A 27,662-nucleotide genomic window follows, 5' to 3' on the forward strand; every position below is an offset into this window, starting at 1 on the left:
TGTAACATCACTGTGACATAATACTGAATATTTAGTCTTCACTATGTACTTTATGATGGAAAGAATAATTTAATTTATATGTTTTATAAAGACTATAATAATACTGTTCACTGTCTGGGCACCTCAGAAATCCAGGAGTTTGCCTAAAAAGCCTTGTTTTGGAAGGAATTGTTGTTGTCATAGCTGGTAACAAATGTGTGTCTGTGGCTAGCCCTGCATGGTGGCAGCCACCTCTGCTTCCAGAACTGTGACGGTGCAGAAACATCTGCTCGAGTTGTTAATTTTAAGCTAGAGAGATTGAGTATTGGAGTTGTGTAGCCACAACAGAGTAGTGCTTTGTATGTGTTTTGCCATATATTTGCATGATTCTCAAATAATCATTTCAAAATGCTTGCTGTCCCCTGCTGTAGCACCTCAGCTCCCCACAGGTAGGACTGCATGCTGGAAATGAGCATAAGTTAAACAGGATTTCATTTTGCATAAAAAGCCTTTGAACTACAGTTGATGTGCAGCATGGCTTGCATGGGTCCTAGAATCAAGTATAAAGGGAGGGGACAGTCTGTAACAACTTATTCGAAGGAAAATGCCTCCTTTTTTTTTTTTTTTACACCACAAAATAACTTTCTCAGCTGTAACCATGTAATGTACCCTCAATCCAGCTAGTTTTTTTATGCTGTTGTACATCACCATGGGCTGCAAATTGCTGTTATGTTACCACTACATTTAGTACTGCACTCTTATTTAAAACGACTTCTGAGCAGTTGTCTTGATTAGAGCACTTAAATGCGTAAATAATGCAGTGGACTTAACAGTGAGGGAAGAAATAGATCAACTGGAGCTGTAATTCTCGAGGATACATTTTTCTCACTTCTTGATTTTATGGATTATTTAAAAGTAGTAGCTGTAATCACAACGTTTTTTGTAATGTTTTCATTTAGAATGGTAGCACTTACTTTGATCTGTTGCTATTGTATATAGGAGGTAATCCTGATATTTAGCCTACAGTATCTTTCCCTAATGTACAGACTAATGAAGATTTGCAAGCATTCATTTCCTGCTGTTTCCAGAAAATGAAAACGAAGTTCAGAACTTTGTAGCTCTTCTCACTAGTTTTGCATGGACGAAAAGACCGAGAAAATATACAAATAAAATCCAGGTCTTTATCACCAGTGCTGTACCACCAGTATGTTTTCCTCAGTCCTGAGGTGGTGTTTTAGACACTTGTAATAACAGAAGTGGCAAAATCATGAGTATTTCTGCAAATGGCATTTCTAAGGGGTAAGTAGTCACAGCAGTCCAGATACACCTGCTAATGTCTGGGTATGGGCATGTTCTTCTAAGTGAAGAAAGAAGGAAAAAAGCTATAGCTTCTCTGAGTTTCTTGTTGTGCGTGACAGACTTCGCTATTGAAAATACATGCTCAAACAATACAAAGAGCAGAGTGAGTAGCAGGGTTTATTGCAGTCAGTCTTTTTCCCTGATCATGTGTAGTCCTTCAAACCCGATCTTATTTTACTAAGTAGTAAGATGAAGTGTAGCCACCCTCACTCTTAAGGTGTAGGCTCAAGAAAGCATGTCTGACTTGTGTGGAGATGTGACTGAATGGATGGAAGAGAAGTTGTATGCAGATCCCAGAACCCCTGCCCCTATATGACTGCTCCTTTTCTCAGAGGGGAGAGAAAGGATAATGAATTTTTAAGTGCAATAATAAATATGAAAAAAAAAGCAACTTCACCCACCTGTTCAGCTACCCTAACCTAGGCCATTTGTTTATTCCCTAGCAGAAGATAAATAACTCCTAAAGGTAAACTACATTTTTTTGCCTAAGCTTTGCAATGGCAAACAGTTTTCTAGATTGCAACCAGGTTGAGGGGTGAGGATAATTCTTAAGAAAAGAAGTTATGCCTGTTAAACAAGGAAGTGAGATAACAGAATATCAAAGAATTAGTACTGAATCTGCCTAACTCACCAGCAAGAGCGGGATGCAACCGAATAAGATGAAGGCATTAGAAAGCAGAATATGTAGGAAGGAGTTAATGTTAATTTTTTGTACATTTCACTGCAAACTGCAAATAGGATATGTAGAGGAATGACAAGAAGATAGGGGTATCAGATGACAGGACCATTCCCTGTGATTGCAAATTTCCCCCTGAAAAATGCTGTTGGTCCTTTCAGCATAGGACACTTACAGATGGGTGATGGCGGGAGGGAGGGGGAGAAACAAGGCTGATTCAGTGTAACAAGAATGTATGTGTGTGTATGCCTCTTGTGTGCTGTGATGAAAGAAATCAAATGCAAACTTGAATGAAAGACCTTTTATTGTTTGCCATGTCACTTCTGTGATGCACTGTATAAGAAGTTTTACATGCCTGCCTCTGCAGTAGCTCCTCCCTGGTACTCTAGTGACCTGGCTGCTTGACTAAGATAGAGAAGATCAAATTCAATGCATTTCTTAGTCTGAGGGGTTTTAACTTATTTCTCAGAGCAGTGCTTTAGGTACTGATCTACAGCTAAGCTGGGTTGTTCTCATTTGTCCTAACCAATATTAGAGTCTGTGTGATGGGTTCAGGTGAGGTGGGGACACACTGTTGTCACTAAACCAGGAGTAAGTTCTATTCATTGACTTAATAGAGCTGTTTCTAAGGGGAGATAGGCTCCCCTGAGCTAGAGGATGGACCTTCAATCTGCTTTCCCATGTACTTGATAAGTACTGTAACTGTTACTGGGGGTTAGGGGTAAAAAGTGTAGTGACGGTGGGGTTGGTAAAGCCATGGAGGCATGACTAATTTTGTGATTTTAACTATTAAATAACACTTATCTTTGAAGATGCCCCAAAGGGGAAGCAAATGTTTATTCAATAGGATGTGAAAACACTCATTTTTCCAGTTTCAGCAAAGAGCATAAAATATCCATCTCAAATGGATCTAAATTCATGACCTTTTTTTCCTCACTCAGCCATTAAATCGGTAACTCCTACTCGTGTAGGTGGAGTCCTTCGGGCTCAGGCCTCTGCCTGCTGGGGGCCTGGGGCAGGAAGGTACTCTTTTGCTGGATGCTCATAAATGATGTGAAGACCAGTGAAATCGATGCACCCTTGGCAAATTATGATTTGGAAGCTCATTATCTCTTTGTGAAACTCATTTTCCAGCCTACTGATTAAGCTTATAAAAGCACAGTTTTAATATGCCTCCTGCTCTGTTTTTAATTCCCTGGCTGACAGTAAAGAATATTCTAACCAACTCTCAGGACAATTTATACTATTCTTTTATCTCAATGGCATATTGATCCTGTTGAACATTCCCTCTGCAAAATAATGAACATGCATCTTAAATCCAGTTCATAGAGGTCATGTAGTGAGCTTCATTTTTTTCCTAGGGGGACAGTCTGCAGCTCCGTATTCTGATACTGAGTATGGCCTAGGAGGAGCAGGTCAGGATTCTTATATGGCATATCTTTTCTGATCTGTTTTTGCTTGTTCTCTCTCCATGATTGGTTTCCTGACACCTGATGCTGTTTGGGCTTTGGAGTTACTTCACATTAAATGCTAGAAAATCCTCCTAGTAATTAAAACAGGCACTGTATTGACGGAGGAAGAAGCTCATGGAAGGTGGTCTTAAGTCTGTGTGTGGCCTGAATAAACATGGAAGCTCTGTGCTTATTGTGCTATTGCACTTGCTTACTTGCTGTATTCTTAAATAAAAGGAGCTCTAAAAAACAACAGAAAAAACAAAAGCAAAATAAAAACACCCACACTTCAAAAAACAATCCCAAGAGAAGCTCTTATAGCGCCATGTCAACCAAACTCCAAAACAGAAAAACTCTCTCACACCAGGGGAAGGGATAGCCAGAAGGCTTGTGGAGGTTTGATGGTATGCTAAAGGACATTAAACTCTCATCCTACCTTCTGCAGAGATGGCTTTCCTCCTTAGAGAAACCCAGGTGTGTTCACACATGTAGTCAGCAGCAGAATGTATTTGGACAAACACCCCCATTTGCTTCATCTCTGTTCAGACTGTTATTGAACATGAAAAGCAACTGGGGCTGTCTGTGTAATTTTCCACCACTGTGAGCATGGACTGAGTCTCTGAAAAGGAAATAGGTTTCAGGATTTGCCTCTGGAATAATGGAAAACTCAGGCATGTTTCTTTGCAATGCAAGCTAGACTACCTGTGTTTTTCAAACAAATAATTATTGCCTCGCTCACTTTATGCTCTGGAGTCTAACAGGCTCCCAATCATATGAATGAGGCAATCTTTCAGCAACTTAACACTAAACTTGAGAACAGGTGAAATAAGGAAACCACTTAGAGGAAAATAACCTCTCTGTGATGGCCCTTTCTCAGAAATACAAGATTTGCTGTTCGGCACTAGCAAGTGTGTAGGGAACCAGCTGAATGGGAGAATCTGTCCACTCCTCTAAGTACTTAATGGGACACTTATTTCCTTTTGCTAAAGAAAGGCCGGTGACATCTGCATTTAGTTGAAGAAACAAATAGCAGAGAAACAAGGAAGGGCAATGCTGTAAAGCAAGAGAGCCAGATTGATTTTGCTTTCAGGTTGAAAATAGCCTTTCTCATTTGAAAATCTGCAAGACTCAGTATAAGAGAAATGGTTGAAGTAGTGAAAGATATTAAATATAATCTAGTTGTTAGAGGAAAGGAATATAGGCTCCGGGTTTTTCTAGAGGGTGGAAATGGGCTCAAAAAGGAGTGTCTTGTGGTTAGAGATAGTAGAGTGTGATGCTTAGAGTTAGTATAACAGTAAAGAGCATGTACATATTTAGAAATGTTGAAACTGCCATGGTCTTCAAAACAAACTGCAAATTGTTTAGACAGTATAAATATCTATGACTAAAGATGAGATGGAACATGGTAACAATTATTTTTACTTTTGTTCGCTTTGGGGGGTGGGGTGGGGAAATCAAAATTCTCTATGTAATCCAAGAAGTTTAATTGTAAATTTATTTTCATAGTGGGTTTTCATCTCTGTTACAGCTAATATGAAAAATATTTTCTAAAAACTCCCCAGTAAATTGAAGTTCACATTTGACATGGTGTAGATTGATTCCCCTTGTAGGGGGCCTGCAGATCCAAAACAAAGGCAGAGAAATTATGAAACAAAATATTTTAATGCAAGAAATTGACTGTTTATAATGCTTTTCTACAACACTTATTTCCTGCTACCAAGCAGTCAGTTTTCCAGAAAGCTGGAGAAGCTGACTGTAGTCTCATGTTTTTATTAATCCCAATTCACAATTTGTTACTACAACCATTTCTTATTTAAGTTTACCTCTGCTGATACTGAAACACGTCGGTCCTTTGATGTATGATGTTGTGCATTGGTATGACTAACAGGGATTTATGTATCCTAGTTCTATGGTCTTTACCCAGATGAGACTCATGCCAGGGTTATTTACAATCTGTTCAGGTCGTGTTTTTGCCTTTGGTAAAGCTCTGCATAAACTGGATTTGGGGTCTGTGAGATGTTTCAGTGCAAATGTAATTTCATGATCATTTTTTCCTCACATGTGCTCCCTGTTCTGCTAACAGTTTGCATTTCAGAGACTTAAATTATCATTGCTTTAGCAAGATAGAAAGGGAACTGGTTAGTTCTCAGGCTGAATATTGTTTGGTTATTTAAAACCTGTACACACTCTCTCTAGATGCCAATAATATAAGTAGACAAGGCTTTTTAAGCCTTGTGTTTGTGTAAGTGTATTTGACTACATCTTGCGAAGAATTTCTCATACAGTATCGATTCTTCTGAATTATTTTTTCCTTGCAGCTACATGAGGTGTTTCTATGTACAGTATGAATGTGTAGTAAACTGCTTGTCTGTTAGCTGGGTTCTGAATTAAATCTGATCTTTCACACTATTACCCGATTTGTTTCCTGAATGTCTTACACCAAGGGGCTTTATACTGAGAAACACCTAGAAAAGTGTGTCATTTTAAATGCAAACAAAAATGAGAAACACAAAACACTTGGAGGAGGGGCAGAATATGTTCATAGGCCTATGCAGTTTCATCATAAGGAGAGGTGAAAGTACTGGTTTGGGCCTGGGTGGAGAAGAGGTAGATAAGAGGGGATGTAATAGCTGTAAACAGATACTGATATGGTCTAGAGAGGAAATGCATGAGAGTGCCTACAAGTATATGTCTATATCCCAAGTATAAACTAATTTCTGTCAGGTTATTTTGTGGGAAGGGTTGGATTGTGTGTCAGCAGAAGTTATGCTTTTAATCATGTACTTTTCCTGAACGTTTTTGAAACATTTGGTTTTGAGGTATATTGCAGACAAGATACGTGAGTAGATAAGCTAATCATGTGTAAGAGTTCTTCTGATCTTAAACAATGGAAATATGTTTTGGCTGACTTGTTCCCTCTAGAAAGCCTTGTAGGTTGCAGAATTCATTACACGGACCCTCCAGCAATCACTGCGCACTTCCTGAACTTGTTCCTGAAAAGGCTGAGTTTCCCTTAGGAGAGCAATACCTTTAATTTCTTAACTGAGCATGGGAATTCCATGTGAATTATAGAATTGAAGAGTATCTTGTTTTGGAATAGTCTTATTTCTCCTCATGCTTAACAAGTTAGCAGTCTAGTTGAGTTTTGTGGAATTTCTTATTAATGGTGAAGTTTTAATATTGATGTAAACCTGGCAAAAGAAAATATAGGATATCTCCATAGCTCTATAGAAGAGGATAATTCTGATATCAGTAGTTAAAGAAAAGATTATTTCTTTTGCTGATTAATAATAAATAATATTATTCATTTGCCTAAGAGAAATGCAAATCTGGCAGGCTCTTAAGTTATATCATGGGCAAATCAGCAGCAGAATTTAGCTGACGTATGGACTGGTTAAGAGTCTTTGGACCTACCCCTTTGGAATTTGTTCTCTTCTACTAAGTTTTTCCATTGTGGGTATCAGCAACAAATTTTGAGTGAGTGGGGCTTTCCAAATCCAAAGGAGAGTGGCAGAAAACTGTTTTTCTCCACATCTCTATACAAGGAAAGAGAAAGCTCCTTAGATATTAGTTACTACAACTTGTAATCAGGCTCTGTTCAAAAATTCTCAAAAATCATTGCTTAAAAGAATCATCTCTTCTAATATCAAATAATACATAAAACAATTAGTGAGCTAGGCAAAAAGATTTTTGGAATAGGGACAGATTCTGAATTTTTAAGTGAACAAGTGTATTATGGTTGTAATGAGGTACATTTGGAAAGCTACACTTTGCTTTTTACCTGATAAATTCATAGAGTTGTTTTATTTGCTCTGGCCAGAATAGCTGTTGGGAATCATTTTGAAGAAAGCTTGCAATAATATTGGATGTTTTACAGAGCAAAAATAATTTCTCTACAAGTGAACTGTGTGAGATCAGAGAATCAAGTAGTCTGGACACATCCCTTTAGGGATTAGTGGTGAAATATTCATTCATTTTTTTTCCCTCATGTTAATGAATACAGGGATTTCTTTTTATTTCAATTTGAAAGAGTAGATAAATAAGATACATGTAAGTTTCCCCAGAGCATGTAGCCACCATTCCTCTGTGCATAGCTGCTGACGTGACTGGCTTCTGGGGTGAGTCTAAGTTTGTAAGGACCTGTCCTGCAGCCTTCTTTGTTGTCTCTTTATTGAAGAACATCATCTGCAGCAAGAGAAAGATCAGATGACAGCTGTGATGCTGGCAAGGACTTGTTTGTGTGTGCATCCCTGTGTAGGGAAGCAACCTAAATGTAGTGGAAGTTGTAGTGGCTGACAGTGGAAATGGAGAGAAATTGCAGAGGGTGTCGTAAGATGATTTGATGTTTTTAATAAACTCATCTGAAGGCCAAAAGGCAAGGGATAACTTTTGATTTTATAGCTGTCTTAAACTGAGATTCTTGTTTCAGAAACCTACTCAAGGGTAAGACCATGCTATAGCACTCTTGTTTGTGAAAGTGATATTACATTGAGATACTTCATTGTGGACGTGTGAGATGAGGTATCAAACCTGTCTAAACACTTAATATGAAGTAAAAGACATGTCATTGCTGCACATCCCTTGGTTTATCTTTTTATTAGTCCAAGGCTGCTCTAGTCCTTGCTATATTGTGCTATTTATATTGTAAGGTTGGATTTTTTTTTTTGAGTCCGCTCACAGCCAAACCACCGCTAATGTTACAGAGTATGCCTGAAAAAAAGACTAGAAACTTCTGTCTGCTTGGTTTGGGAGCAGCACTGGGCTCTCCCCGCTGGGTTTGGAGCAGCCAGGAATGATCTGCCATTCTCAAGTGCACAGAGCATGAGGATTGTGCGTGAGGGGGCTTGCTGCTCAAGGGGAAATCTGCTTTCCTGCTTTGCTGCCTTGGTAGCACATTTCTGTAGGGCAGGGAAGCCAATGTGTTAGGCCACCACCATGGCTACTCTTTGGGGCTGGCCAGGGTTGCCACAGATGTGCTCGGAATTACTTTGATGTCTACCAGGAGTTGGCCTAAGTGAAGGCATGGCAAAGGGAGGGCTTCTCTGTTCCGAAAACCAGGCTAAGCACCAAAAAGTCCAGGCACCTCCAAAGCTTTCTCTGTGGTGCCAAAACCTATAGACTATGTTTTTACCTGACTAAAGGTATAATGAAATCTTCCAGGCAGAGATGGCTGTAACAAAAACTGAAGGGAGGAGGGAGCAAAAGGAGGCAGGAGGGAGAAGAAAACTAATGCAACAGAAGGGAGTTAAACACCTCCCTCTGCCCCCCTCTAAGTCTCAGAGATCGGGGAGTAGATGTTATGAAGCAGGTTCTGTTTCTAGCAGCTTGATCTTGCCTTTGTATGCAGTTGGCTTTGTGTGCATTGATGTACTGTTTGTAATTATCATTCTGTTGACACCTGTATTCATAATGACACCCCCATATCACATTTTCATCTCAGCGTGAAATGTCGCTCTTTTTGCTTTTGTTTTGTTCTGTACTATGAATTTAGCCTAGAATTGAAAAAAACTGGGCACTTCTCACAACACACAACGGGACATTGATAACCTTGCAGCTTAGTTACTGATCCTATCTCACTGCTTCCATCTGTCTCCTTCCTCCCACCCCTCTTTTTAAGCAGACAAGGTTTTCCCTCAACAAGCTGATGACAGAATAATTTCTTCAGGTTGATTGTTTGCCCCACATGGACCTCTGGAGATCTTCATACAAGTGGAGAGAAGCAGATCAAAAGGCTGTAAGAAAAAAAAGGACTGAAAAAAGCCACCATAAAGATCCTGCTCAGGTTTCAGTCTGGTGATGAACAGACTTGTAAACTATTCTGAGACCTGTCAAATTTTCCCATCTAAAATCCAGACCTATCTTAAAAAGAATTTTCATAATGAGTGTCTCTTTTCCCCCACCAGCAGGCTCAGAGTGTTTTCTGAAAAAGTTCTACAGGGCAGAGAAGTTGAACACTTGATCACATGCGGGAGTACAGGATAGATGGAGTACAGCTGACTCAACAGCTACAGGGGATTTGGGTAAGTGCCCACCATGTCAGCCAACTAGAACTTTTTAAAATATTGGTAAATGTCAAATTATTTGTAACTTAAAAAAAAAAAGTTGTCGCTTTAACACTTGCCTGACAAGTTTAATCTCACTGGAAAGTCTCAGATGGAGTTGGTTGGGAAAGAGGTCTTAAGGGAACGGCTAATGAAAACAAGAAGGCAAATTAGCATCCAACTATGAGATGTTTTTTCTCAATTTATCTTTTACCTAAATGTACCCAGACCAGACCCACACTGTTAATGTGAGGGGAGGAAGGTTAAAAACCCCTTGTATTGCTGATGTTTCCAATGTATGTCAAACCCGCTCGCTTTGCTTTCAGGAGGAAAACAATCAATTGCTTGAGGGAGACAATGTTATCCAAGTTGTGGTGTCAGTGTGCCTGTTCCCACAATCATTACATTGATGGAAGAAAATTTTGATAAGCGAGACTTATCTGGTTCCCACTGCAATATAATGAAATGGGTTTGCTGATTGGAAATGACATTGTCTCCAGTCACAAAGCAGACTGGATGTGATAATTGCACCACCTTTCATTATTTTTTTAAAGTATTAATAATGACAATATATTCTTGAGTAAAAATAGCAGGGATTTGAAATCAAGTCTTCAGTTAAGCTGATGAACTGATATGATCCAAATTGACATAGTTATTCTAATTGCTGTGTGTACTGTGAGAGGAAACTTTATCATGGTCTAAGAGCAGCAGCAGAAGGGGCTATTGGCCCTGCTTGTGTGCTTTTGATCAAAGAAGTTTTTTTATTAGTGTGTGATGTTTTGTTTTCTTTCAGCTAGGTCTTGAGCAGTATCCCTCAGGCTTGATTTAGACGCTGGCTTGAGAATTATTTCAAACCTAGCTATAAGTCCAAAATGGCTAAGAGAGGGACTCAAAACACAGTGAAAAAAATATCCATAAGCAAATCTTTCATAATAAAAAGTATTTTCTTTTTAAATGTAAGCTTCAGAACAATAAGTGCTCTCTGATTTCAAGTGCTTATGAAACTTGTGGTTCTCTATACCTGCTTAGACCAAGATATTAGCAGCATTATTTTACCCTGTATTTGCTTAACTTTTAAGGATCTGATAGGACTGTACCATGCTACAGCAGTATTCTACAGCTTTACTGTATAATTTCTGTTCCTAAAAGTCAGGAAAGTGAAGTCATTCCGATAGCATAAACTGTTGCTGCTTTTTGTCGATGAAGTCTTATTTTAATGGTAACTTTTCAAGCTGCAAACAGATGGCTGCAGTATAATCTACTTGCTAGTGACATCAAGCATTATTTACTGAAGATTTATATTTATATTGCTCTCTTCAAAAGCGTAAAAAGAGTAATTAAGTAGAATGATACTCATTTAGATCTTCATCTGCCCATGTGACTGCAAGGCTCTGGGGGCAGGCAATAGGATTAAGAGTGTTTCATCTGTAGATTGGTGTTTTTTGAATCCAGACCATGGTTAGAGGCAACTGAAGGCCATTATCATGCGATGACTCTTCAGTGGCCTATATCAAATGATTTGATGGTCTCTGTAAATTTGCTAGCTGATGGAACCCCCATAATGATCAGTGGTCTGAGAAGGAAATGGGTAGCCTGAACGTGCATGTGCTGAATGTCTTTTAGCCTAGAAACAACCTGTTCATTCCAGGATTTAGGCTGGTCTCTGTTTGCCCATACTGGGGACCCTGCTCAACCATTGCTTGTGTATTTGTCTAAGATGATCCTGGGCTTGCTTTAGTCTCTTACTGATTTTCAAATTGCAGCATCTCTGCTAAAAGTGAAAGAGGAGCACAATGTGGAACAGGTGCAAGAACAAAATCAGCCAATTTTTCTCAATATTCAGAGTAATTAACCAATGACTCAAACTCTGTAGTCATTGTGTTCATTGCAGATACTTGTGCTACCAGTCTGTAGGTGAGTGCTGTGTGCCTGGTGGTAATGTGATGGTCCTTGTTTTGTAATCAGTCTGTTTTGACTATGGAACTTCTTGTTCATAATGTGCTGTGACCAAAGTGAGAAATCCAAAATGACTTTAATTTTATGATACTAGTCAGATGTGCAGTGACTTTAATAGGAAGTATGTTTTCAGTTATGTTCTTGGATTTTCATGTTGAATCTAAGTATGTGCAAAGTTGCACTAAGAATCTAACTTCGAACTCACAAGATTAAGGAGAAATGTAGAGCAAAGTGCAAAATATTAAATTATGAATTTTAATAATGAAAAGAAGGTCTTGTTTTGTCAAGGACTTCCATATCTGGGTTAAAATTATCTTTTTTTTTGAGATGACAGCAATAGTCTTCAAATCCTGTACTGAATTTTCTTTCTTTCTCAGTCTCCTTTTGATGTCAGTTTTTTTTTCTTATGCAGTGGACAATGTAAAGAGTATGAAAGTGAGAAGAGAATTTTTAAGTTTAATTTGATTTTTTTTAATTCCTGTCCAAAGATATGACCATTAATAACTTGCTTCAGACCAGTTTTCCTCTCAAATCTGCTCTCAGTGATGGCGTTCTGTACTTCATATCCGTGTGAATGTCCTGTGGGAAACGATGATTATTCTTGCAGGTTGGGAGAATAGCATAGAAATCTTTCCTGTGTGGCTCAGGGTGTGATTTCTTTTTTTGAATTTTTATATCTGAAGCTTTTGTTTTATTTTTATTTTTTTTTTCACATCTTATTGAAGAATCCAAAAATCACAGCGTCAAACATTTCAAACAAATTTTGATTTTTTTTTTTTAGCTTGCCTATCAGATGCTTAATATTTAGGTACTTTTCTTATATGATACAATAAGCGTGACTTGGAAAACACTAGTGTTCTCAAAGGCCTTAGCTTGTTAAAACAAATGTCTGAAGGAGTTTTAGCAATATCTTTGAAATGCAGGAATAAAGATCTAAGTAGCCTATTCAGATGATCTGTGTGGGAGGAAAAAACCTGTGTGTTCTGGTTATATTTAAGTAAAATCAAACTGTTTTTTAAGCATAGCTACAATAAAAACAGTATGGAATGGGGTGGGAGAAAGGTAACTCATTTGTATTTCACTCGTGGATGTCGGAAACAACTAGAGTAACTCTCATGCTTGGCACAGAATAGCAGGTCAACAGTTTGATCCATGTTTTCAACAAGTGGATCTACTAACTCAGTGTATGCCTTGTTCAAAAACAGTTATTTTAAAATGCTTTAACTGTTTCGCTTCTAGTCTCATATCTCCTTGAAAGGTATTGTGCTACTTGAGACTCTTGGAAATATTTAATGTAGGCATATTCTTCATTTGATCGCTGTTTCTCTTTATACCTTGTAAATATGTAGTGAGTTTCTATTCAGACTATACAACAATGTCATTGAGATTTTAACACCTCAAAATATTCATAATAATTAAAATAATGTACTTTAGCATACACTGTTACAACAAATCCTTGGTTACACGGAGATGCAGAAGCAAGTGCAGCAGCAAGACGGACATGAACCAAAAAGACAAGGAACTCATTTGTCATGAGATGACTATGAGAAATAGAATGCATTCAACAATATAACTTAAAAATATTTTTGAGTAAAAGCAATAATTTTTCTATTCCATTACTTGTAGAGACCTAATGTATGTTGCTAGGAACCATTTAGGCAGTTACTAGATCTGTATGAAAACACTTGTAAATGGAACTCTTCTTCCACTAGCTTTATTATGCACTTATCACATCTATAATTTTCTTTCAGGATTTTTCATTATTCCCATTAACTATTCTTTTTGAAAGACTTTGTCAAGAGGCATAAATATCACCATATTATTTCGCAGCACTGCCACACCCCATAAATGGAAAATTAAGAACTAGCAGTAGGTTATAAACTGTTGTTATATAGGATTAATATTTGAAATAAATAATGTGCTCAAGTCAGAACTAGCTTACAAATGAATTTCAGTAAAAAAAATGAAGGGCTGAATCAGTAGTGAATGCTGTTGACAATGGAAAATTTTTGAAGATCATTCTGAAGAGGATGGATAAACAAGAGAATTAAATGTCAGGTAATGAAAGAGAAATGAAGTGGGAATTTAGGCAGGTCACCATTCCACAGAATTTCTAAATTGAATGCAAAATAGATTTTCTTTGAATTGTAGACATCTTTACTTGAAAATTTTGTGGAGATTTTCTAACATGGCAACTTGTGTGAAAGTAGAGACAAGGACTTTGTAAAATAATTGAATTGAGGAATGCATGTTGAAACTATTACCTCTTTGTACTCTTCAGTGATACACAACACAGAACAGCAAGACTTGCAGTTATGACTGTGCAAATATAAATATATACACACACACATGTATATATGCATGTATATATATATAATCTTCAGTTTATCAGAGTCTCATACCCTGGCTACTTCAGCATTCTGAAAGCTTAGTGTCATTTTATTACATTGAAACCCAAATACATTGGGCAATTTTTCCACAGCACTGGTGGTTTTAGAAATCTAAATGATCCACGGTCTCTCAATCTCTGAAATAATTTAATGAACCATGTTTGGTAACTCTTGAAATCCCTGTCTTTTTGTCTGTAGTTGTCCTTTAAATCTGTTCTACTTGAGAGAGTTGTCATGTGAATTTCTTTTGGTGTTGATTGAAGTCCTGCACACAGACTTTACCTCCATCCCCAAGGTAATGAAAAGAACTGTTCACTTGCTAAATAGAAAATATTAATCCTTGTTTTGAAGATATCCTTAGGTGGATGGGTGGAGGCAGAAACATTTGGAAGTGAAATCATTTAAGGGACTATGAAAGGATTTTCTTAGGTGGTTTGAGGATTTTGGTGAGTCCAGGCACTATATTGAATGCCATAAAACATAGTAAATCATGTAAACATGGAAGATCCTTGATGATGCTCAGCAGAGAAAAGTGGAGAATGAAGTCTGAAGAAAACAGAATAGTACTTTGGGTACATTAATTGAAACCTAGAGTGTGTTCTTCAGCTAGGAGTTCCATAGGAAGGCTCACATTTCCCTTGCGGTGTGTGTTGATGTGTTTGGGATCATGAAAATGTCTTTTTAAGAACCAAATATGATTGCTGCTTGCTGGACCAGAGAAGCATGCTGTTTTGGAAAGCACCTAGAACTGTATACCTCAAAAATGGCTCCAAGAACTCCGTGCCTTTATAAGAGGAATTAAAAAAGGGCAAACGTGAATCTTTCACATTGGCACATTGACTGATGGATTGTAAACTGCCCTATTCCTGACACTTGTTTTACTTTTTCATGTGTAGGTTTTTTCATTTCATGTGTGTACAGACAAGAAGTACCATTTTGATGAAACTTTATGATTTTTTATTCAGATGAAATTTAGCATTTTTGATTGAGAAATTGCTAGAGACATTTAAGAGCAAGTAGAATGAGCAAATACAACTACCTTGATTCATACTGAGGTAAACGGATAGGTGAAGTTGACTTCTTGGGTGTTTTTCTAGTCCTGCATTCTCTCACAAGAAATAACAATAATAATAGTAAAGGCACATTACTACTTATTTAACTGAAATCAGCAGGAGTCAGCCCAACTGGTGATGTAGAATCTGCATGATGATCCATCTGCAGATGAGTGAGTAGTTGGGGAGCAAGTTAGACGTAAGCGGTGGTGTTAAAATCTGACTTGCTCTGAATGCAGCTAGAGAACTAATGCTATAAATACTTAATGTCTTAATTCAGTTTTGGTCCTTAGCAATCATCTCTCCTTCCTCTGAAACACAGCAGCAGTCAAGTTTAATAATTAAAATTTTAGAATTTACTTATAAGCTCTGCTTTTCATCTAAAATAATAGCTAAGCTACAGCTTTGTCAGTGTCATCTTTCATTAAATTCTTTTCAAATGGCTTTTTTTTTTTTTTTTTGGTAGCAAAAAATACTGTAGCAGTTAGAAAATTGAAGTCAGATTTAGATCTTAGTAAATTGCCCTTGATTTATACTGTTGTAACAGACATCAGAAACTAGCTCATATACAACAGAACAGTAATAACCACTTTATCCAAGTATCTGTTTTACATGCAGAGGTGAGGCTCCAGTACACTGGAGAAATGTCAGTTTTCCAAACTAAAAACATTTCTTTCAAAATAGTTTGAATTTTCGTGGGTTACAAAAACAAAACAACACAACTTATTCTGAGGAAAGGGTAAGGAGTTCATAAAAATGCAGAGGTTTCATAGCAAACCAGTTCGGAATTTTAATTTCTTTTTTACTCCTAATTCTTCATCAGCATTAGCTGTGTGTGCTGTTAACCTCCACAGAAGTCTAACTGAAAAAGAACAGAGGGTCAAAGTGTCATTTCATTTAGCTTTTTATCCCCCTGAAACTAAAAGGAGGTTGCTATAGGTCACACTTGGATCGGGAAGTAGTGCAGGTGTTACATAGTGAAATTGCTTTTGGATAGGATAGCAGAAGTTACACCTGACTTATAAAGAAGAGAATAGTTCCAGTTGGATGGGATATAGAAAGGCCAAGTCCCTGTGACAGCATGCATGCTTACAAAGGCCCTGGTGTTTTCAATTCCTTTTTTTTTTTTTTTAATCCCAGGTACTCCCAAGCAGAACTGTGTAGGAGTGAATGGCTAGACTCCCTTGGTGATACACGGACATCTCTTTGGCTTCCTTAGGTAGATTGTGACTCACTGCTTTGTTCTTGCTGGTTTGTTTGCTGCCAAGGAACATTTGGGAGTGTTGTGCATGGGTCCCTTTCTCAATGCAGGGCTTAAATCCCAGGTTTATTTTCCAGGAGCCCAGTTTGAAAATTAGGGGAAGTCTTTGCATTAATATGAGTAGGCTTTAGCTCAGACCACTATACATCCACAAATGATCCATTTACAAGAGCTGGGGTTTGTCTCAAATGTTCTTTCTCTGTGCCAGCTTTTTCCATGCCTGCATGGAGGTGGTGTTTTTTCTGTGGAGTTGATGAATGCTCTTCGTCCTTTTGGAGTAAGGTGGTGATTGGTGTCCCTAGCTGTGGTGTTAGAGGAAGCAAACCTCTTAAAACTCCCTCAGAATTGCTCAGTTCCTGTGTATGAAGAGTATTGGTGAATCTGAGTTCCAGATCAGCATGGATTTTATGATCATTCAAGAAAAAAAGAAAAGCAAAAAACCAAAAAGGAATAAGACTTAGGTTTGTGGACAAAATCCTTGATATTTGATATTCTGGGATATTTTTGACAGATGTGTGAATCAGATGTTTTTTTCATTTTGCTAAATATCATAGGTATTACACCTTGGAGGTTTCCTCCCAGGAAGAGTAATTACTTGAGACATTAAAAATTCATGCATTCTGACCTTCTAGTCTGGTTGTCAGGTATGATTCAAGTAGATGTAATTTCTATGCCAACTCTGTACATGAGCTCAATACAATTGTATGCATGCTTCAAAGAACAGATTTTTGGCAATTAGATATGGACTGATTTCATTCGAGGACCTTGAGCCTGAGAAGTGTTCAACAAGCCATTTATCCATACAGTTTTCAAGGACTTGGCTGAAATAAAACTATTGTTCTGTTTAATTTATCTTTCTCAATGGCTTTTTTACATTGAAATTTTTTTTTAAAAAAACACCCTGCATTTAAATACGTAAGCACTTTTCTAATCTATCAATATATTTTAGGGCAGGTTTTCCTTTTTATACCATCCTTGAGTATCTCTTTTGCCACAAGTTATGACTACAATCTGTAGAAGTTAATAGAAATTATTCATTATTCAGAAGTAGAGAAATGGGCCCAGCTGCCTGTGGCCTCTTTCCCATACATTTGTGAGCTTTATTCCAGATTCCTTTGCTGGAGGCCATCACCTCCCTAGTGGTTAAATGTCTGCAGTAAGCATCTTGAATGCAATGAGCAGATGTGTGTAATAACCACCTAATGTTTTGCTAGGTTTTGCAATGGAACAGGTATGGTTTCTGCTCCTGCTGACGATTAAAGTGCTTTCAGTGACTGCTCAGTTCAATGGATACAACTGTGATGCTAACCTCCATAGCAGGTTTCCTGGTAAGTGTTTAATAGACTTTTTTCTAAATGGCTTCTTTATTGTCTTGGTTCAAAGCAGTGCTTATTTTTAAATACAGAGCTTTAAATCTGTCTGAAGCCTGGGGGTAGGGCTTCACATTAAGAGAGTGTTAACTATCCGAGTGACAATAAAATTGCTCTAATGTTATGTTTTACTCTCTTTTTAATTGCACAATGGGTCAAATTCAGCCTAGTATTAACAAATACAACTCCTCTCACATGAGCTGGGTTTGACATGCTTTTTCCAGGGCTCTGTCCTGTCCAAGAAATTTATCAGAGGTCATGGTGTTTTAAATGTTCTTTGTAGGGTTAAGAGTTTGACATTTCTAACTGGGTTTTCTTTCATGTTTTGTCTGTATGAGTTACTTATGTACTTTTATTGAAATACAGGAATATATGCCAATTTTTGAACAAAATAAAGTTGATGGTAAAATTCAGTGCCTCATTTCAACATTAAGCTCTTGGTTAAGAGCAGTTGAAGCAATGAGACTTATCTATGGATGACCTACATTCATGCATTAAGAAAATAGAATTAAGTTGTTCTGGGGACATCAGACATCTGGAGCTGTTAATACAGTTAGAAATAAAATTACATTTTGATCTTAGCAATATGTATATCAGTTTACTCAGCTAAAGAAAGTTTTAAGTCTGTTATATGGCTTATCCTTTGTGCCTCCATTGTTTCTTGGACAGAATAATAACAATACGAGGCTGATTTTAACTGATCCACGTCTTGTGTTTCTGAGATAGTGATTGAATCAAATGGTGCTATGATGATCTCTCAGTTTAGTATTATGCTGTAATGCCTTTCAGAGTTGTTTTCAAATAATTATAGTGCTGATTTTCCTTCAGGAAGGATCATCCCTTTTTATTCAATTTAAGTTGGTAGAAAGCGTACATGTTTTCTGCTTCCTATTACATCACACTGCTAGGTGGTTTGCTGACATGAAGAGTGGGTTTAAGTCTTTCCCTTGATTATTGTGAATATGAAAAATCAAGAAATACAAGACGTGAAAAGGATCAAATACATTTTTTTTTCTTTGTGTGGTAAAAAAAAATAATAAAATAAATCATTGTTTAGCTGAATATTTCATGAGCTACTTCTATATTTCTGTTCTTAGAGCTTAACAGACTTGCCTCAAAATAGTGGGTGAATTGGACCCACCTGCCTCAGATCTGCCTTACATAGTTTTTCATGCAACTTTTTTCCCTTGTTTCAGGCTTCTTGAGAGGATTGCAACCACTAGAGGGAAGCTTAGTTTCTTTCTGTGCTCTGCAAAAGCTTCTCTGGTCACCTTTTTGCACTAAGCCTGTGCCAAGGTTTTATATTTGCTATGTGATACCCATGAATTAAATCCAGCTCTTATTTGGAGATTTAGGGGCCACTTGCAGTTCTGTCTCATAGTAATGGTTATATCAGATTCCATGCCTGATGAATCTCAGGGAGTCAGGGGCACATCTGTTTAGGCTACAAGTACACAGATTTTTTTAAAGTCAATTCTAATCATGCTGTTCTGCACATTGCAGCTGAGAGTTGAGTTCTGCTCTTTCTTGTTTGTGATCTCAGACAGCACAGATTCAAAGGTTGGAATTTAATCAAAACTCTTAGGGCTGAAGAAAAAATTCTGCTTATGTTAGTCATTCATTTGAGTTACAGGTAAAAAAACAGAAAACAAAAAACCCTGTTGTCCTCAAATCTGGCAAGTATTTTTGGTGTTCAGGAGGCTAAGTAACATACAGGGTTTAGTGGAGCATGCTGGAACTCTTTTTTTATGGGTTCAAGAAGCCCAGAGGATGGGTGAGAGCCTCTGCTGAGAGAGGCGACTTGATCTTGCTCTGGTCACTTCCCTGGTGCATGGCTTAGGCTGTGGCTTTTGTATGTGCAGGCCTCACTGCCTTCTGAGGTCGAATGTAACAGGGAGCAGGGAATGAGGGGGTCAAAAAGGAGAATGTTTCAAACAAGCATCTCTGAGATTCAGGTATTGCCTGCAGGGCCTGCTTATAGATAGAATTTTCTTCTCTGTTCCTTATTTGTTCCCCATTAGAAATGTTTTTGTCAGCTGAAGTTCCAAACGTAGGGTGAGAGTGGACTTTGCAGATGAGGCCTGTGGTGTGCAAGTCCACATAAGCCATTGATTTTTTTTTTTGTTGTTTTGAACTTGTTTGCTCTTTTACTTAAGACTGTGAGGAACAGAAGTTTAGGAAGCTTGTCTTCAGTGAAGATGAGGAATTAAGCCTTCCTGAAGGACCCTTAGAGCTCATCCATTTTTCATTTGTTTGTGCTTTTATCATTTATTGCTTAGGTGACTTTTTGCATAGGGATGATGCTGCATAAGTAGATTGATAAATAATCAGACAGGGCTCTTCCTGCAGCTTGCAGGTTTTGCAGCGTAAGTATGAGATAATTAAAAGGATTGAAGAAAAAAATGTATTTGGTAGATGGAAAGTACTTTGACTTTTTGTACTGAAAGGTAGACATATTCTACAATATGTAATAAGGTCAAATCCTGCCATCCTTCAGAGAGTTGCCTGGATGAAAAAGCTTTAGTTCTGCATTGCAGTAGAGCATAGCTTTTAGAAGGCTTTTGGCGTGTACAGCCACATCAGTACAGCTGTCTTCAGATGGGAAACACAGCTTTGATGCAGGGGCTCTTGCCGTAAGTGCATACCGAAACTTAGTAAAGCTAGTTCATCTCCAGAATATACTGCCACTTCTCACGCACTGTGCATTTTAATTCACCGCTGAAGTAGGAACTTGATCAAGAGGAGGCTTGTGCAGAGAGGCTGGTTTTGACCTATAAGTGTCCTATAAAATACTTCTGGTGAAATGACTTTTGTCAACAGTGTTCTGGCAAACTCTTATCCTCCGCAGGTATTTCTGTCTTCTCTATGGCAAATCTTGGCAGTACACAGAGGGGCACCAGGCAGCGGAGCTGTCAGCATTTGGCTTGTGTTGCCATGAGTCCACCCGTGACTCGACGGTGTCTGTTACTGCAGTATCTGCGTACCTCATGAGCTATGCTCTGTTTTGCATGTGATGTTGACTCAGAAAACCAGAAGCTTTTACTGTGGGAATGAAGCTACTTTTGTTTAAATGTACATAGATAGGGATAATGTTTAACTTCCTAAATTCAGAAGAAATTTGCTGTGTGTTGATAATCTTAAGAGACATTAGATCTGTTTGCATCTAGTTTCAGATTCACTTCTGAACAAATACAATGCTTGAGTTGCAGAGTGAATAAATGTGATGATAATACTTCCTTGTAAAGCATGAGCAAAACTTCAGTCTGGGAAAGCAGCTTATTCTCTTGTATAGTGCTAAGGTTGCTTTTGTGCTGTAGAGTTCTCATTTCATTAGTGTCAAGTGAGAATTTTGCCAAGTGGTAAAGGTACTTTAACAGGAAAAGTAACACCCTGTTCTTTAAAAGGCTTGAAGTGAGTTATAAAATTAAGTGAGCTAGTTTATATTACATCCTTCAATTTATTACAATCTGTTCATTGCTTTGAGCAAGCGTAAAAGCATGTTCTTTGTTATTTACCTTTTTTGTACTATTCCCTCTACCTTAGCATACCCATTAAGTGCATTATTACAACCCTCTAGTAGTGGATACCAAAGTGTGCGTCTTGATCTTTGTACATTATTTTATTGGAAATAAGTATACGTACAAACCAGGAGAATATCATGCTGCGTCACTTCAACTTATGTTCTTGCCTCCAGTATCTTTCTGCCCAAATTTACACCCAGCAAGTAACATTTATCACCACATTAGCTAAGGCCAGAGTTTAGCCTGTTATTTCCTGTACTTGATTGTTTTGGCTTTAAAGCCACCATTAAAGCTGTCGAAATTAAACTGCTTGTGCTCCTGTACCACGGGGGAAGAGCTAGTTCATTGTAATAGAGATTTCATTTCCTCTCTGTTGTGTCAGTGCAGTGAAACAATTCATTTCAGCAGGCTTAATGGTATGGTATTGACTGAAGTTGTTTTTACAATTTTTAATAGCACTTAATCTTTAAGCAGGTGTAATAAATGAGTTGTTATATAAAGGAGTAATGTCTGTGTTGAACATGATGCAGTACACCTTTTTGCAGAACGCTAGGGCGAAAAAATAAATGATTCCTCCCCTTCCCCATCATCTAAATGCAAGGAGAAGGGCTTGCTTATAGAAAAGTTATATAATAGCTAGCTCTGGACTCAAACTATTACTTTTTCCTATATCCTAACCTGATTCTTTTCTACTCAAATACATAAAAGTCTTCAGAATTTTCAGATAAAGGGTCAAATTCATCCGAAGGAGGTTTTTTGCTGCTGTTCAAAAACTTATCACAACTTGTAACAGTTGCTATTTTCTAGGTCCTTTTAAATTGTTGTAATGTACAGAATGACAGATTGCAGGACACCTTGTGGTTTCAGTCATTGTCTTCTGCACAGCCTGAGACTGGTCTGGTACAAAGTGGACTCCAGACAATCTCAAGTGCACATGACTTCCATGCCAGATGTCATCTGGAGCGGGCTGGAGGGCAGAACTCAGCCTCCCAAGTTTCTCAAAATTGCTGGGAATTACTGTTTCAGAAAAGGGCTGTTTAATCAAACTCCAAATAAATAACCACTTGCTGTTTTCCAGTCCTTTGCAGTGCTTTGGTTTATGGATGTGGTACTGAATGACTTTTTGGGGATTTTTGGAGTACTATTTTTGTTGCATGGTAGAGTATGTTTACTGTATTATTTCATGTTTTTCTTTAGTGAGTAGATTCAAATATATAATTTTTCAGAATAACGCAACTTTAACCACTTATATTCTAATATTTTGCTGTGATTGGGGTCTAAAAATCGATTTGATCAGAAGGTACAACACAAGACTAATTGCTGCAATACTTATGTTTGTTGAAATGCATCTTCTTATTTCTTTTCCTGTCTTATTTTTGTGCAGCTGAACGAGATATCAATGTTTTCTGTGGAGTGCAGACTATTACTATGAAGATAAATTTTTGCACAGTTCTTTTCTCTGGTTATTCTGAAACAGATCTGGCTCTGAATGGGAAACATGGGGATGCTCACTGCAGGGGGTTCATCAACAACAACACCTTTCCAGCAGTGGTCATTTTCATCATCAATCTGAGTACTTTGGAATCCTGTGGAAACACTTTAGTGGTAAGATGAGATCTAAGTGAAATGGTAGCATGGATGTTTATGCGTAGGATCAAGCGAAAGCCCTGACAGCATCGTATATTTTACAGATAATGCTTAAGTTGTCTTTCCTAGTTTACAATATAATGTGTACATTATATTTTCCTCACAAGAAAAACAAAGTCAATAATTTATTTTGATTTCTAATTAGAAAATGTGGTGGGACAGGCTTGCCCTGTGATTACATTGGACACTTTTTTATTGCAGTAGTTTTTTCAGTGGAAAAGGGGATTTTTGCAAGCCATTCTTAAAACCTTTGAGTGTGTCTTGTTTTGCTGAAACTTTTCAAATACCTACTTGTGAAATGAAAGAAAAATATTTTTAAGAGTTGGTTGATCAGGTGAGAGTTATAGAATGGGTACTTCTGCACTCTTGTGGGAGAGGACTTGCTGAGTGATATTATATACTCTGTGATAAGGCAGGGATTTCAGGCTGAAAGTCACAGGGGGAATATTCCAGCCAGAGGACCCAACCCCAAGAAAGGAAGCTAACAGTAGGCATCTTTGCAAGTAGTACTCTGTGTAAAATCACAGCTATATTTAGAACTGCCTGGCAACAAACCAAGGTTTTCAAGCAAAATTTGAATGAATGTTTGATCCCCCCCCAAAAAAACAAAACAAAACAAAAAAAAAACAAACAAAAAAACAAACACCTACAGAACAAAAAATATTACCTTTGTGCTTAACTCATGAGGAAAAAACCAAGATGTGGGACTGAAGTTCAGACTTAGGCATTCAGCTTCAATCTTTGATCACTGTATCAAACGATTTATGAATGACTTATAAAAATATGCAAAAATGTATTCTTTTTGAGGCTCATATGATCTCCAGAATTCATACTCATACTTAGTTACCTGTCAGTTTTCATAACAACCCTGCTGCTTTCAGGTACTAATAATTTTTTCAAATCGTGCTGAATTGTTCAATATGCTCTCTGACCTGTTTGCCTCAGGCTGAGTTTTATTTTGAACTGTTTGCTATTTGAACAAAAAGCAGTTCAGTGAGCTCAAGATTCTTTTCCCAGCCTCTCTGAAGAGCTACCATGACTTGAGGTAGGAGAGCTCGGCAGGAAGGAACCTTTTGCTCTTCCTGTGGAGTTGGTCATAACCTTCAGGAGCTTGCTGTTTGATTACAACTGTAAGAGCTTGCTGTGTGATCAGTCCAATTAAATACAGATTGAGGCTCCCACAAGGCTGCACGGGATACGGAGATCAAGTATTAGCTACTAAAAATCTGACAAGAATTTCCCCTCACCTCGTCTAAGTTTTTGTATGCTGTGCCAAGAAGTCAATGAAGGAGCAGGAAGTTCTTATGATGGTGTAGTACAAAGGGAAGGTAGCATTTTAGGCAGAACTCAGATAAAACACAGGTCTAAAATGTGTGAAACAAAACTTTTTGTTTTGAAGGGATGGGGTGGGAAGAAAGCAAAACAGCAGTCGCTAGTTGCTCCTGTGCTCTACACTGTGCTTCTTAGGCAAGGGACAGATCCTAGTAATCTGATATTAAGCATTTTCCTGCAATTTAGGGAATGGCTAGCCGCATGCCATTGGCAAAGTGCATGGTTGTATATCTTCCTCCAGACTTTCCTGTAGCTAAACAATCAATATACCTGCTGCATATCCTGTGCTACTACAAAATGTTGCAGCTCATGTGCACCTCAGGGTGACTCTTCTAAGTGATGAAATGGCTTTTAAAGAAATTGCATGCTATAAAACTGTGGAAAGGGTTTGTATTGTTGATATAATGCAGAAGTTAATACAATGCTACAGCTGAAGTCCAGTGCCATGTTTATCTGGCTTTATTGTGTTTGTGCCTAATGAGAAAGTAATTTGGGACATATTTATTTGCTGTTCTCACAAACCATTCCCTCATCCAGATTAGATGGAGTGGGGCAGGTTGCTACCAGGAGGAAAGGGTCTGCTTTCTGGAGAACTATTTGTTTTTACTGGCTCAGCAGTTTGTGAGCCTGAGCAATGCACCAGAACACATGTCCAGGGACTGAATTAGAGTTGTATTGGCATCCTCAAATGAGGCATTATCTGATTTTACATTAAATATCTAACTTGCATTTCTGGCAGTGTTTTTTTTTTTTTTTTTGCTTAGTTTATCATTTAGAGATGTATAATGTAGGCAAAAACACAGATGCAAAGTTCAGCTGCTTGGTTTGTATCTGCTTATAAAGTAAATTGGCTTTGTCAAAAATAAACATTGAGTGACTAGGTATTGTTTCTGTAAATAAAATTGTTTGTGTATCAACTTCATAGTTGCATACAGAAGCTTATTTTATGCTATTTAACCATAATAGAAAAGTTCCTTCAGCTTTTCCCAGTAAGTCATGTGAATTCATTGGAAATATGCACCTGGATTCATCAGTTTTATATTGAAATGTTGCTTGAGCCCATGTTTTAGGATCAGCGGTATCCCCTGTGAATTGTATATGCTTGATCTCGGGGAGGTGAGAACCAGAACACAGGCAACATGGTGTTAATAAACCAAATTCATTTTTGAAAGATCTTCCTGAAGGTATTTCTGGGTAAATGATGGTCTAAGGCATCAGTATTCTTTGGCATATCTCTTGTTCCATGCTCAACTTTCTGGTAATATTTCTCTTCTATCTCCCTCAATAGGTGTCTTCAGCTCGAGGTATCAATGCTTATGGGAATACCTCAGTGATACAGATAGGTAATGTTTCGGGCTATATAGATACACCAGACCCACCAACGATTATCAGCTATTTACCTGGGCTTCTGTATAAATTTAGCTGTAGCTATCCACTGGAATACCTGGTTAACAATACCCAGCTTGCTTCGTAAGTGTGCTTTTCATTCCTATGTGTTTCATTCCCATGTCTGTATAAGCCCACATGTGTGCATATGCATACATATACAGATGTGCACACCTGAATATATGCGTGCTATAGCAGTACAGTCAACAATAGCGATACTTGACTTTGTAAACAGTGAAGGGAAAGAAGAGGTGGTGCAAAGGAGAAAAACTTCAGTAATGTAACTCTGTAAGATAATATACTTTAATGAAGACCTGCTTTTTTCTTAGTTGATGCAGAAGTTGCCTTAAAATTGTGTTTTTCTGATGACAAAATGGTAGCAACAAACATGAAAATTCTTCATGAAATAGTTTGTAAGCATGTGAATATAGAGGAAATATTTCCATGAGTAGACCCTATATATCACAAAAAGCGGGTTCCTTTTTGTCACTTGGCCTCTCTGCTAATTATTTTTCTGATTCATGTTTTCAACAGTATCTATTATTTTCCATATAGTTAAGGTTCTGACAGTGTTTCCACTATAAATTTCTATTTCTGAAGTTTATAACACAAATGTGTAAATTAACTCCTTGTGATATAGCTCACTGAGATTTTTAATGATAAAAAAACAAACAAAAAAAAACAACACAGAAGTGTGGAAAGACAAACTGTATTCTTTGATCTTCACAATGATTTCTGGTTCTGTTGTAGGTCATCAGCTGCTATTTCTGTAAGAGAGAACAATGGTACATTTATCAGTACTTTGAACTTGTTGCTTTACAATGTGAGTATAAAACACAGTAACACAACCTAAATAGACTAAATATTTTTCTGTTCTGTGGGTGCAAGCTGGATTAGCACAGCAAAATGTAGACTTTGCTTCATTTGGTGTTATTACTCCCCTATTTCTCCCAAGAATTGGACCAAGACCACCTTCTGGGCAGTTTTAATCTACATTCCCTTGTCCTTTTTGTTTGCATGTACCTCTTGTCTTGTATTTATATGACTGGTCTTTGAGGACACACAGAGTCATTATTCTGTATTTATATAGTCCCTCAGCTTGCAGCTCTGGCTTTTTAGATTCTACTGCAATGCAAATAATCAGTTGTAGTAATAATAATCATACTCCAGAGTGCATACTTGTTTGCATTTATTATTTTTATGTGCATATTTCTAATATCCATATGCATCTATGTATATATGTGAATAGATGCATTGTACTGATGCAGATGGTCTGTAGAATTCTGTGATAAAAATAAATATATATAGATCTATTCCCTTAGAAATAAACTGTAGCATTTTTTGCTGGGGTGTTTTTATGTTCAAACCTTTTAAGCGTTTTGATCACCTAACTGTTGTAAGGCATGTGGATTTGTTCCAAACCTAAAGCCCACAGTACTTGTTATCTTGGTGCATGAACTTTCAAGATTTTAAGGGTTAATAATTTTAACAGCTTTCAACTAACACTTCTATCATACCTTTTAGATAATTTAACTTGGATATGCATTATTGTATAAGCTTTTGCTATATAAATATGGAAGGTGTCAGTAAAATGTGAAAAATGTGTGGACCTCTACTTAACAATGTTAGTCCCTGAAATTATTTTTTTCGTGTTGATTAAAAATTTTATTCATACATTTTAAATACCTGATTTAAATATCATTTTTCAATCTATCAAGCAACATTTTTGTAAATTATGATTCTGATTTTTTGCATTATTATTCATGCCATCATGACGCTGAGTTATAATTCATGCAACTGATTTAAAAGTCAATGCTTTAAACTTTGAACATAATGAGCTATAAATATTGTAACAGGACATTTTCCAAAGGCATTCTTTAAAAAATCATGTTTGTTTGACAGAACAGAGCTCTGAATAACAACCTGTAATCTGTTAAAATGAAGATTATACTTCTCTCATTTTTAAATAATCCTGTGACCAAAAGGATGGGGATGGGAAAAGTTCCCAAACTTCTCTAAACACAGGAGTTGACCACCACTTGTTTGTTGCTGCCTTTCAGGGTTTAATTTTGCAATCACTCAGCTAAAAATGCTATTAATGCTTGTAGTGAGAGTGCATTTGTTTCTCAGTTATCACCTGGAAAGTTAGGCTTTCATCCTCTAAAACTGATGGAATGAGGAACTTAGTGTAGAAATTTTTTTATTAGCTTGCAAAGTTTGACAGAGCTAGGTAACAGAGAA

General features: G+C 37.4%; 1 protein-coding gene across 14 annotated transcripts in view; it reads left to right on the forward strand.

Annotated features, from left to right (window-relative positions):
• ZPLD1 (zona pellucida like domain containing 1) overlaps nt 1–27,662 on the forward strand; it is a 101,048-nt gene that overhangs the window by 62,397 nt on the left and 10,989 nt on the right. For 2 of the 14 annotated variants that reach the window (XM_072023951.1, XM_072023955.1), the window contains 6 exons: nt 9,131–9,247; nt 9,369–9,485; nt 17,380–17,493; nt 22,441–22,661; nt 25,324–25,505; nt 26,172–26,244. In XM_072023951.1, the coding sequence (XP_071880052.1) occupies nt 17,388–17,493; nt 22,441–22,661; nt 25,324–25,505; nt 26,172–26,244 (582 nt within the window). In that variant the 5' untranslated portion in view covers nt 9,131–9,247; nt 9,369–9,485; nt 17,380–17,387. Of the gene's footprint in view, nt 1–9,130; nt 9,274–9,368; nt 9,486–14,050; nt 14,148–16,044; nt 16,124–17,379; nt 17,494–22,440; nt 22,662–25,323; nt 25,506–26,171; nt 26,245–27,662 lie in introns of all 14 variants that reach the window. The other 12 variants (XM_072023932.1, XM_021271452.4, XM_072023954.1 and 9 more) reach the window with 9 other exon arrangements.

Source organism: Anas platyrhynchos, chromosome 1 (genome assembly GCF_047663525.1).
Source record: "Anas platyrhynchos isolate ZD024472 breed Pekin duck chromosome 1, IASCAAS_PekinDuck_T2T, whole genome shotgun sequence".
NCBI classification, from domain to species: Eukaryota; Metazoa; Chordata; class Aves; order Anseriformes; family Anatidae; genus Anas; species Anas platyrhynchos.